The sequence below is a fragment of the Sapajus apella genome, unplaced genomic scaffold (genome assembly GCF_009761245.1).
Source record: "Sapajus apella isolate SASKATOON/1434 unplaced genomic scaffold, GSC_monkey_1.0 scaffold70, whole genome shotgun sequence".
NCBI classification, from domain to species: Eukaryota; Metazoa; Chordata; class Mammalia; order Primates; family Cebidae; genus Sapajus; species Sapajus apella.
This window is the reverse complement of record NW_022437010.1, coordinates 9,416,869-9,430,179: the sequence shown is the minus strand read 5'-3', so window position 1 is coordinate 9,430,179 and position 13,311 is coordinate 9,416,869. Positions and strand designations below refer to the sequence as shown.

Here is a 13,311-nt window from a genome sequence, read left to right as displayed (position 1 = left end):
CCTGCCTTCAAGGAGCTTCCCCAAGAGAGACTGACATGAGATAGCAAACAAAGTTCTGACTGCTCCTCGAAGGTCTCCCTCACTTTTCTCTCTCCACAGAGAGCCCAACCATTTTCTTTATGAGAAAAAATGGTCAAAGTGATCTCAAATATTTTACATAACTCTGAGAGGTACTTAGGGAAGCTATCCTATGGAGTAATTTCATCCCTTTCTTTGAGAACTCTACTAATAATTTCCATATGAGGCTTAGGCCAACAATGCAAAGACAATTTCTCAAAGGATTTCTCAATTTTGCCTTTACATAATTCGGCTTCTGTAAAATGTACCTGTAACTAACTGGCTCTAGTGGAAGTCCAATTGTTTTTCTCTTTTAAAAGGAAAAGGAGTCTTTTACTTAACTATACCCCAAATTTATCTGTTTGGGGCATATGTAGCACAGTTTCTGAAGCAACTGTAGCAAGTCAAAAATCCTTTATAAATTTGAACCCAAGAGAACAGTGGCTATTGAATATTCTTTACCTTCAATAAGGTATAGAGTAGGAGCTCATGGAACGAAGTCCTCAGCCTATATTAAACTTACTTCACCAGCAAGTCAGTGTTAAACATCTTATTGCTGCATGAGATCCGGTCCATTTTCTACAGGGTCCATTCCGTGTTGCCTGGTCTTATTCTCTTGATGCCCTGGCCCATCAGACAATCAGTTACAGGGATTTCAAGATCAAATCAGCACTACAAAGCCATCAATTATCCCAGCTTTATTAATGTCAACAGTTAGAAAACGAAATAACAGATACTAAAAATGCAACTGAACCAACACTCACAGAGAGGATCAAACTTTCTTCTTTATCTAAGCAAAAGTATAAGGAGAATCTCTGTGGCATTACTGCTATAATTCCTTCTCACAGAATAAGCAGAAGAGATGTTTTCTAGAATGGAGTGAACAGGGCAGAAAATACAATGTGTTTCTTTGCTTTCGGTAACATTCAACTTAAAAAAGGTTTTGTTTTGTGTCTTTGGATGCAAAGGCAAGATTAACATGCTTGTATTAGAGGGTCCCCTGAGGGTGAGCCTGGGAACCTGGAGCTTGGGCTTGGGCATTCAAGTGGCCCACAAAGGGAAGGTGCAGAGCCCCCAGGCTTCTCCACCAGAGCTCTGCCAAGACAAAACATGTAATTTTAGTAAATTATTTCCTGCAATAAAGGTGGTAATAAGTAGGATAAAGCCAAACAATACTTTAGCATGCATTTAAAAACAGAGATTTGACTTTTAGCTTGTGTGTATAGGAAAGGGACAGAAAAAAAGAGATAGAGTGATTAACTCACAGTATTTGTGTAAAAGACTGCCTTAATTACAAATACTTTTTGCCCTCTCCAGAGTGCATTAGTGTAAATATGATGCATATATACACTAATGTGCTAATGTATATAATGCACATATATATTAGTGTATATATATACACACTAATATATATAATATATATATTTTGTATATGCAAAATCACTAAATTTAATGATGTCAATCTTACAAGAGACAATTACATCTATTTCCCATGGATAGTCTTGTTATTAAAATTAAACAGTTTAGTTCGTATTTTCAGATTTTCCAGATTTTCACAGAAGTCACAAAAAAGTGGGAGACACCAGTGAAGGAAGAAACAGCTGGGGAGCAGGGTAGGGAAAGAGCAAGGGCAGGCTGAGGTGGACAGAGAAAGCTCAAGGAATCTCATGGACTTGGTAAGTGCAAAAGTGAATAGCTAACCTAAGTGTGAAAAGTTCTTTAGTGTAAGAACTTTCTTACACTATTTTCCTTGGACTTTTGCTCTCAAGGCTATCACCAGGACTTTCTTAAGTACAATGGGTCACTTCATGATCTGCAATGGTATAATGACACTTCACATCAATGAGCGTAACTAAAGGGTGGAGTACAAGCTTCCATCTTAATGTGGTTAATTACTACCCATTAGAACTTAGGCAGCACTTACATGAAGTTTCATAATCCTCATAATCCATGTCCACAGGCACTATGCCTAACCCATTTTATATGAATATGCAACTTCATTCTCTATACATTTTCACCCTCTCTCCACACATACCCTTGCCAAAAACTGCTCTTCTGATTTAATGTCGTATGCTCAATTTTATGGGGTTTAAATTAAACTTAAAATGTGATCTAAGAATGTACACAAACTCATGTTTCTAAATTATCTGTGAATGAAAGTTCGAACAACTCATACTAGAAATATGGGTGATATAGGTGTCTTTCATTAAACAACAATTTAAAACAGGACCTACAGCTTCTTATTTGGGGACAAAGCAGCTCCTGGGATGACATTCCAATTAAGCAAGACCTAGCCAGATGAAATAAGCAACTGTGATTTTCTATATTTTTCTTAGCTTATTTTAAATAATACACTGAAAAGTGTGCTGTACAGAATAAAGAAGAACAACAACAAAAAAAAGAAATGGCAAGTTGAACTTGTTATACAGAGTTTTCCACAGCCAGATCAGGAAAATGGTTTTTTGCTTAGTCTAAACATTTTATGTTTCAAAGACGTAGGAAACCGTTACAAGCTTTTCTTTTCCTATAAATAAGGCTGTTTTTTCTTTTTTCTTTATTAACCAAGGCCCTTGAATTGTCTTTCTTAAATGTTTGGTTTGTTAGAAACAACACAGAAACCACGTTCTTCTAAATACAGATAAAGAAGAGACTATTTATTTAGTTATTTTCATTTTTATTTCTTGGCACATTTTTCAAAGATTGTATTAAATAGCCCCCTAGAAAGCTAGAAGATTTTTTCCCACAATGGAAAACAATAGCAATACCTCACTAATCAATATAAAAAGTCAAAATAAAAAATCGATGAGTATTACAATACATTCGGTGAGCAGGCCACTGACATATTTTCCTTCCAAGCAAGAACACTTTAGGCTCCTAACTAATAATACAGAATTAGACTCCCACAGTGAGTAGAAATTCAATTGCTAACCTTACTACCTAACAGTCACTTGACAAAGATTCTAATAGAACAGATTTTCTAGAAAATTCCCCAAGTAAATATTCTCTGGATACAGTTCCGCAATGACTTCCCCTGTGCTAGGAAGACAGGAACGATGTTGTTAAGACAGAGAGCTCTCAGAAGCCTGCTTTTTCTGGACCACTGTCACTTTATGAGACAGATACAACCTCATCATTGCTTTCGGTTAGGTACAGCCTTACTAATGAATAGATTCAGGCACCACTAACACTTTAGACAAATGAAACACAAAATGATGCTACTGCTATATGCTGCTCTCCTGCATATGAACAAACATGGTTTATTGATGGTGATACAGGCAGGAGGCAGACAGACGTGGGTCCCTGGTGAAGCCCCACCTTCCAACCAAAAAGCCTGAAACTCGTGGTCCAAAGCGAGAACCTGTACTCCTGTTTGCCCACTCTCTCCTGAATGGTTATTTCTGAATAATGCCTTTTTGCCAATCAAATGTTGTCTTTCTCAAAACTACCAATGGCCCGCCCTGCACACCATCCTCTGTCTATAAAGACCCCAGACTTAGTAGAAGAGAGAGAAGCTGCTTGACTGGAGAGAGGAGAGGTGACTTCAGAGAGTGGATGGACTTTGGAAGAGAGATGGCTTAACTTCAGGGAAGAGCAGGCTGGATATCAGGGGAAGACTACCTGTTTGTCCCCTTCCCTCTACAGCTCTCCTCTCCACTGAGAGCCATTTCCATCACTAAATAAAATCCTCCACTGATATGGTTTGGCTGTGTCCCCTCTCAAATCTCATCTTGAATGGTAGCTCCCATAAGTCCCACATGTTGTGGGAGGGGCCTGGTGGGAGATAACTGAATCATGGGGGTGGTTCCCCCATCCTGTTCTCATGGTAGTGAATAAGTCTCACAAGATCTGATGGCTTTATAAGGGGAACTCCCCTTTCACTTGGCTCTCATCCTCTCTTCCCTGCCTCCATTTAAGGCATGGCTTTTGCCTTCCACCATGATTGTGAGGCCTCCTAGTCTTGTAGAAATTTGAGCCCATTAAACCTCTTTTTCTTTATAAATACACAGTCTCTGGTATGTCTTTATCAGCAGCATGAAAACAGACAATACATCTGCCTTCGCCATCCTTCAAGTGTCCACATGACCTCATTCTTCTTGGACTCCAGAAAAGAGGTCAGGACGCACTGAGTGCAGGTACCCAAAAAAGTCTGTCACACTGGCCCTTTGCCCTTGCTGGCAGAGGACAGCTGCTCCATGTGACAAGGCAAAGGGCCAAGTGAGCTGATAACACACTGCTGTCCACAGATGGCAGAGCTAAGAAAGCACTGTCACACGCCCTCTGGGCCTTCAGGGTCACAGGCACCCCAACCCATGCACCACAGCAACACCTGCATGTAGCTTGCTCCTGCTGGTGACTAGAGCAGCCAGCCCTGCTCTCTGACATGCTCCCTCCCATAAGGAGTTGAGCACACCAGGCTTAGTAAATGGAGCTTGCTCCTGCAGTGTACAGAGCAGCAATCAGCCAGATCTCATACTCCCTTGCTCATGTGCTCCCTCCCCCAAGCAGTTGAGCATGGTGGGCCAAGTAAATGGAGCACCCTGTCACAAGTCCAGTGAAAGGGTCGTGAAAAGTCCTGTATCAATGGTGATGTTGCAACAAGCAAATTTCCTTTAAATAAGATCTCAAAGTTTAAATGACATCTCTTCCTTCCAGATTAGTGTAACATAGGATACAAAATGCTAGTATAAGATGGACAGATAAGAAAGGAAGGACTGGGCAGCACTGGGTAATTCTAGCTCTGTCTGTAACTTATGTACCCTGCTGGAGGCTCTTCACCCTTCCCAGGTTTCTGTATTAGCTGCGAACTGAAAGCTGGAAGGAAGGTGAATTCATTCAGAGGACAAGGGATAGAGGGGGCTGGAGACCTGACTACATATTTTCCTTAAACACACACTTTGTTTCTTTACCTGATACAGCCAATAGCATAGGTTCAGCAAGATCTGACAGCTGTCTCAGCCAGACTCTTTGATATCTTTGAAATGTATAGAAAGTCTTCAAAAGTTTCTGGCATGTAATAAGTAATTAACATTTGGCAATTATGTTTATTTCTAAAAGTAGCTTTGTTATTATTTAGGGTGTGCTCACTGTCCCCTGCCACCCCCATACAAAAAAGGATGGGGGTGCCACTCTGAGAAGTAAGAGGTTCTCTCCCTTGCTGTTTTCAGCCACCACTGCTACAATACTGACTGCTGGATACTGGATGAAAATGGCATGCGTGCCACCAGGGTGTTCTCATGAAGCTGCCTGAAACTATATGGAAGGAGGTGGGCATAAAAGCAGGTTGTAGAGGGGTCAGGTAAATACTTGATAAAAATATTTTAGAAGTTTGAACTGCTATCTAACTATTCCCTATAAAATGCAGATTTTTGGTAACTTGTGTTTGTGCAGATTGAATATTTACAGCTGTAAGCCATTAGCAATACAGCAATTACTTAAATAACAATTTTTGTTCAAAAGGCAACAGTAATTATAGACGTGAATTACAGAATTTGGGTGGTATGCGGGTGTTTGAGGTAACATTTACTCAATTATTCTTTATGTTGAAAAAGTTTTATACTAAAATACTAGAAAAGATCTAACTGCTTATGACTTTATTCAGAAGTACAATATAATTTAATATAGCTGTATATATTTTTTTCTTCAAGTTGAAATACTTTTCATACATTTAAATAACTTTTAAAACATCTTGATCTAGGAAGCAAGACTACAGGTGGATGAAAGTGAATTGGAAGCAGCAACAAGCAACGACTTCATATAAATCGTTGCAAAAACTTTTACAAGTCAGAGGCAAACTCTACTCATATATATATGTATAGCACACTACAGCTAATTTTTTACAGGGTTGATAATCTGTCCTTTACACAGATGGAAAACTCAAGATAGAACAGCTTGTCTAAGCTGAGAAATAATCTATCTGCACAGCAGGAATCACTGGTACCCACCTCACAACAGGAGGAGAAAATGGTTTCTGCTCTTTGTTATGAAAATTCACTGACAAGTAAAAAACTGTCAGTCACTTAATCTAAAGGTTTACTATCATTTTTGTGAATAAAAGAGGTGTTGTGATAAGGTGGGGGAGCAGGGAAGTGCTGGGAGGAGAAGGGAGGGTCCCTGGTGAGGTCCAGGCCTGTGCCCACGGACCGCGGTGAGGACAGGCACTCTTGCCTTCATGCCCAAATGCTGCATTTCCTGCCCCATCACACCTGCCATGCTGTGTCTACAAAAACCCCGAGACCCTGGCAGGCAGAGACACAAGCGGCAGTACGTCAAGAGGAACACAGCAGCAGAGGAACACACAAGCAGCTGGATGTTGGTAAAACGTCAAGAGCATACCATCAGGCACCGGTACACTGGCAGGCCAATGACCGGCGGAACGATATGGAGTTTGGCCGTGGTGGACAGCGGAGACGCCCGCCGCACAGAGCAGACCCCGGGCCCGACAGAGAGGACCCCGGGCGGCTGAACGACCGGACTCCAGGAGAAAATCACCTTCCCGCTCCATCTCCTTTCGGGGTCCCCCATCTGCTGAGAGCCACTTCCACTCAATAAAACCTGGCACTCATTCTCCAAGACCACGTGTGATCTGATTCTTCCAGTATACCAAAGCAAGAACCCTGGGATACAGAAAGTCCTCTGTCTGACATAAGGAAAGGGGTCTCATTGAGCTAACACGAGCCATCTACCCCTGCTAACTGAAAGAGCACCCTGTAACACACGCACACTGGGGCTTCAGCTGTAAACATTCACCCCTAGACAGTGCTGTGGGGTTGGAGCCCACAGCCTGCCAGTCTGCATGCTCCTCCAAGAGTTTAGAGCAGTGGGGCCCCGAAGAAGCCAGCCACACCCTCATCGCATGCCCTGCGAGGAGGATAAGGGAAAGTTTCCCTTTTCAACTGTATAATTAAAATGTGTGTAAATGAGATGGTATTATGACTTGTTTAATCTACATTTGCAAACACTTCTTTATTCTAGTTAATTTCAGTGTCAATGTGCATAAGTGTTTTAAACAATGTCTCTCCTTTTTCGTTTTCATGATTGCCGACTTTAATTTTGGCAACAAATTTACTTTCAGACATAAATCTCTGGAGTAATCTTATGTTGACATATTTTAAATTGCAAGGAATAATATTTCTTAAAATGGAGAGTACCATTTCTTAATAATCGTACCTTTTGAGAAACCAAGAAATTTAGACTTTGTTCAGAACATACAAATGAGAACTATAAAATGCTTCCTACATCATCAACATACTAGAAACCCAGGAGAATCCTTAATACACAAGACCTACCTGTATTATGGAACAAATAAAGACTTGGATGGCAAGGGGAATGACTTAACTTTTTATCTGTCTCTCCATGGAACCTGACCATTTCAAATTTTTAGTCAAAGGGTAAAGTGTTTAATCTTGTGTGAATATGCTGGCTTCTGGAAAAGCCAATGACACCATCTTTTCAAACAATCATAAAATGACACCATCTTTTCAATCAATCATAAAAATGACTTCATTTGAGACAACCTTTTTGCAACAGCCCCTATTTGAGCCAAAATGTTTATGAAGTATTTTTATTTTATACTAATTCAAATGTAAGCCTGTTGTGCCAAGATGTGGACTACACTCCCAGCAGTGCTAGCCTGGCATTTGGGGAGTGAGACGACAGCAAGGTACTTCTTTCAGATCTGCAAGTTTACATAAGACTTTCTTTACTTTACTTTACTTAACAGTCTCATTCATTTTCATGAGATTTTTTGGCCTATTTCTGAAATATCACTTCCTACCCCAGCCAATTACAAAGGTTTACAAATGTTCATTTAAAATATATGGAAAATAAGGACAGTATAAAGAAGAAAATAAACATAACGAGTAAAAAGCACTATCAATATTATGGTATATGATTTCCCTCACTATCAAAATCTATTTGATTTCTGACTTCTTTTTCACCTAAGTGCAAAATAATAAAACTGAATGAAATTTAATCTATTTGGTTCTTTGTACTTAGAGAAGAATCTGAATAAAGAATACCTATATTGCTTAAAATGCAGCTCTATGCATATGCTGATGGCTAGAAGGCTAAACAATAAATAGATATTATTGAGAAAATTATGTCTTTTTACAAAACAAGCATCATATTTTTAGTAGGTAAGGTCATTTAGGTTAGACAAAAGAACGTTTCAGCTTCTCTTGTCAATATCTACTTTCTCCTACTTTCTCATAATTTCTAAATGTAGACCTATATATTTCTTGGTATGATGTTCTTAAAATACATCTAAGGATTAATGTCATAAAATGCTTCTTTGTAATTATAGCTTAGAAGCACATACTTAAAAGATCTAGGCCAGGCACGATGGCTCACACTTGTAATCCCAGACACTGGGGAGGCTGACGCAGGTGAATCACTTGAACCCCAGAGGTGGAGGTTGCAGTAAGTCGAAATCATGCCACTGCACTCCAGCCTGGGCAACAGAGTGAGACACTGTCTCAAAAATAAATAGATAGATAGATAGATAGATAGATAGATAGATAGATAGATATCTAAATGTTACACTGTTCAAAATTTAAAGTCAGGGCTAATTATTTTGTGCACATAATAGAAATCAGTATTAGGTGTTCAAATACACACACATTTTTTATTGTTACAAACAAAAATAAGATCACAGGTGAACCTAATCTCTGCACTAGCAAACAAACTACTTGTTTGCTTTCTTTTGCAGGCATTAAAGTTTCTTTCCGAAATGCATAAATGAACGACAAAGCTGGGTCCGGTTTCCTAGAAAGGGATCACTCAGGATAGAAATAGTCTCATGAGCACATGAACACTGTGAGCATTCGAACAAGAACAGGCAACTCCAGGGAAAGGACTATGCCACAACCATGCTTGCTCATGTCTGGCCACAGAACCAACATGGATATTTAAAAGCAGACACATCAGGGCAAAGTAAAATGTAATCATTTGTTTATTAAAAACAAAACAAAACAAAACATACTACTTGTATATGTGATATATGCAAACCCAAAATTTAGCATGTCTAGGAATCTCAAGAATGAAAATCTGAATTTCCCTTTAACAATATCCATTATTTTACAATAGAATCATTATTAATTTCTTTCTTTCTCTCTAATAGGTAAAGCTTACCAACATGCAATATAACATGTTAAGAAATGTGTGATGTAATAACCAGTCTCTTCAGCAGCAGAAAGCAAGGAGTTCCTTAAGAATATTACTCTTGTTGGGATTTAGTAGAATAATGTAAGACTGAGGGTCTCGGATTATAGGTTGAAATGAGGCAGTATTTCTGAACTAGTACTTTTATACCCCCAAAATAAAGAGGAGCACCATTCAAACATTTTTTCCATCTATCTATTCATCCATCATCCAGCACAAATAATTAAAAGAATATTTGTGAAAGTTTTCCTAATTCAAGTACCATTCAGTGTAAGCTACCTGCATTTCAGAACCACCAATCCCTGAATTGAAAGTAGCATAAGTGCAAATATATCTGCATGAGCAAAGGTTTGTCTGCTCCTACCTCTAGGTCACACTTTTTCACTGTGCGCCTGGCATTTAGAATATCAATAGATACAGATATTTTCAAGAATGTAATGTGTCAGTTCCTACCTCCACATAGTCCTTGGCATGGCCCCAATCTCGTTTGGCATCCAGATTTCCCAAACTGAAACACTCCAGTTGTCCAAGGTAAATCTTAGCTACTGACCGGCTAATTTTTCGAGTAACAAAATTAGCTCCTAAAAAGAGGCAAAAGATGTATTATCAGTCAAGTGCATTTGACACATTTAACAGTCTGGTGAACCAAACCCAATTTCAGCCTCTGGGCATTTCTTTCATTCTTCACTCCCAGCCACCCTGTTAAAATAATAAAAGAAAAGAAAAAGTAAAAAGATCATTAACTGTCATTTAGACAAGTTAAGAAGCCCTAATTCTCTGTGTCACATCAACTCTACTTTCATAACAAACGTTTTTCTTTGGGGGACATCTTAACATTCCTAATTTGCTGCTTCAATATGCAACCCAGGCATTAGGCCAAAGAAAAGCTGTTGGAATGCCAGTTTTTAAACAGAAAATTCAAAAGGGTTGTATAAAGGGAAATGCCAGAATGGACGACAGACATCTAAGACCACCCTGATTTTTTTTAAGAACACAAACATCATATATTCCTATTAATAAAGCTACTTTGGGGCTCATGGGGCGAGAAAGAAACATAGCTTAGTTCACAGGGTAACTAGTTAAAGGAAACAAGAATGGAATTTCTTTGGGCTGCCTTTCTCTTAAGAAAATAAGTGGTGATGGCTCTTATTTAGAAGCCTGCACAGCCATCCAAAATATGATATGGTTCCTGGGCAAAAGTTTCTCTGTACTATACTTAAGGCAAGGCCACCTTCCAACCTAAGTGTTATCTACAGAAAGGGCTCCTAAATTTTGTGTAATATTCTGAATGATTGGATGAAAGGGGTCATATATTGATGAAAGTACTGAAATTGTTTTAATGTTCTCTGGTCTTTAATGAAAACTCTACCTGCTTTTAAAAGATCACAAAATTAAAAGGCAGTTCTGAGATAGTTTTACTTTGTATCTAGATAAGGCTATGAGAAAACATCATTTAATACCAAATTCTCAAGGTAATAATATACACATTGGCTAGTTAATAATGGATCCATACAGTTTAGATACATGAATATCATAATTTATCACATACCAATGACTTTACCTATGTTCTTTTGCAGATGAAGCAGGGAGGCAGATTTATGATAAAAGCATTTGGCTTATGGAGAACTGGCAAGAAATAATGGGAATATTTCTAAATAGGTTTTCTAAGTTTTGGCAAGAATACAGCTTAGCGCAAGTTCAAACACACACCAGATTCACTTACTTCACAAACTTGATACATACATTTATACCAATATCATTATCATTAAGAAATACAATGGGACTCCCATGGAAATCCAAATTTTCAATTTCCCTTGTCAATTCAGAGGGTACATTAAAAAATACAAAGTTTCAACTTTCTACAGAGGTTTATATAGCATATAGAGGTCCTTCAAAAAAGTGTCTTTTTTTTGTTTTTTTGAGACAGAGTCTCACTCTATTGCCCAGGCTGGAGTGCTGTGGCGCAATCTTGGCTCACTGCAACCTCTGCCCTCCTGGGTTGAAGCATTCCTCCTACCTCAGCCTCCCGAGTAGCTGGGACTACAGATGCCTGCCACCACGCCCAGCTAATTTTTGTATTTTTAGCAGAGATGGAGTTTCACCATATTGGCCAGGCTGGTCTCAAACTCATGACCTTGTGATCCACCCGCATTGGCCTCCCAAAGTGCTGGGATTACATACAGCCAAAAAGTGCCCTTCAAAATGAAAAACTACTTATTAATCAGGAAGTAATTAGTGGCTAAGTAGTAATTTAAAGTTTTTTTCTATTGACTTGTAACAAATAAATTCAAGTTTATAATTAAATTTAGTTTTTTTGACGTTTATTGTTATTTCAATGTCAGGACTATACTATTTTCTCAAAGTATACTAAGAAACCAATGATGGCACATTATTAAATGAAGTTTCCAACACAAAACATTTTGTATTAACCTATTTACCAGTAAACTAATGTTTGGGAGTCTAATGGAAGCATTTGATCCTGTTCAAACAGTTGACTGATTCTTTTACCCAGTGTTCACTGCACACCGACCAAGCACCCAGCACTGAGCTAGGCACTGGGGATCTGGGAATGAAGCAGCAGCCCCTGTTCTCAGGTATCACAGAGTGTGTCAGATGGGCCGAGAAACCAGTGCCAAACCTGGTAAAATGACAGGTTTGCAAGCGGGGGAAAGCTCATGGGGTTGTAGCATAGCTGCCCAGCGCAGCACATGAAAAACACCCACCAGAAAAGGAGCTTGAATGGAGTCTCCCAGTGACATCCTGAAGAGATTAATCAAGCTATGAGACAGGGGTACTCCAGGCAGGAGGAACAGCACTTGCAAAGATGAGGAAGGGTCTTTCTCTTCCAACTCTTTCCACAACTTTAGGATGGTTACGGCACCTCCAATGAGGGCGATCACTGTTAGCACTGTGTGGAGGTCTTTAGTTGGGGTAATTCATTTAATTTTCAGAGCAACCCATGGGCTAAGAACTATTATTACCCCCATTTTGTACATGAAGAAGCTGAGATTCAGGGAAGTTATGTAAATTAACATGCTAAAACTGGATTCAAATCAAGAGCTATGTGACTAAAAGTTCTTATATTACCAGAACTTTAATGTCATGCTAGAAATGTAGCTCTTTTCTTATCTGGTTCCAAAAGTTATCTTGGACAACTAGTCAAAATTAGCTAAAATTTCTAGTTCTTAAAATGTAATTTTAACTAGTCTTTAGAACAACTATTTAAATTCACATACACGTCATTCATTTAAAGCATATACTTTAATGGCTTTTGTTATATTCATAGAAATGTACAACCATCACCACAATCAATTTTAGAACATGTTCATCATCCCAAAAAGGAACCTGCATCATTTAGCAGTCACTACCAGTTTTCTCCTAGTACCCTAGCCCTAGCAAACAGATAATCTATCTTTTATCTCGAGATTTGCCTATTCTGGACATTTCATATAAATGGAATTATATTAATGTCTAGTCTTTCTGACTAGTTTCTTTTACTTAGCATTACATTTTCAAGCTTCATCCATATTGTAGCTTGAATCAGTATATTGTTCCTTTTTCATGGCCAAATAATATTATGTTATAGGAATATACCAATTTTATTTATCCATCCATGAGATGAGTATCTACAGTGCCTCCATCCTTTCTTTGCCTTTTGTAAATAAAGCTACCATGACATTCATGTCTTTGTGTGGATGTATGCTTTAATTTCTTTTAGGTATATACCTAGGGGTAGAATCACTGGGTCATATGAAATCTATCAACAGAGGAACTGTAGGCTTTTCCAATGTGGCTGCACCACTTTACATTCCTACCAGCAGCAAAACAGGGCTCTGATTTCTTCCCACTCTCCTCAGCACTTGTTATGGTCTGTTAGACTGTAGTCATCCAAGTGGGTGCCCAGCGGTATCTTACTGTGGTTTCGATGTGTATTTTTCTGATAACTAATGATATGAAGCAACTACCTTTTCATGTGCTTATTGGCCGTTTGTGTACCTTTTTTGGAGACATGTCTATTCAGATCCTTTACCCATTTTTAAGTTGGATTATTTATCTTCTTATTGTAGAGTTGTAAGAGTTTTTTTTTTTTTTTTT

General features: G+C 38.7%; 1 protein-coding gene and 1 long non-coding RNA gene across 3 annotated transcripts in view; one reads left to right on the top strand and one right to left on the bottom strand.

Annotated features, from left to right (window-relative positions):
• Positions 1-13,311, bottom strand: part of GMDS (GDP-mannose 4,6-dehydratase) — a 636,169-nt gene that overhangs the window by 302,784 nt on the left and 320,074 nt on the right. For both annotated transcript variants that reach the window (XM_032250133.1, XM_032250134.1), the window contains exon 7: positions 9,670-9,797. In XM_032250133.1, the coding sequence (XP_032106024.1) occupies positions 9,670-9,797 (128 nt within the window). The remainder of the gene's footprint in view (positions 1-9,669; positions 9,798-13,311) is intronic.
• The window catches only part of LOC116531381, a 3,929-nt gene continuing 3,353 nt past the window's right edge, over positions 12,736-13,311 (top strand). The window contains exons 1-2 of the long non-coding RNA XR_004260397.1: positions 12,736-12,746; positions 13,110-13,112. This is a non-coding gene — a long non-coding RNA (uncharacterized LOC116531381). The remainder of the gene's footprint in view (positions 12,747-13,109; positions 13,113-13,311) is intronic.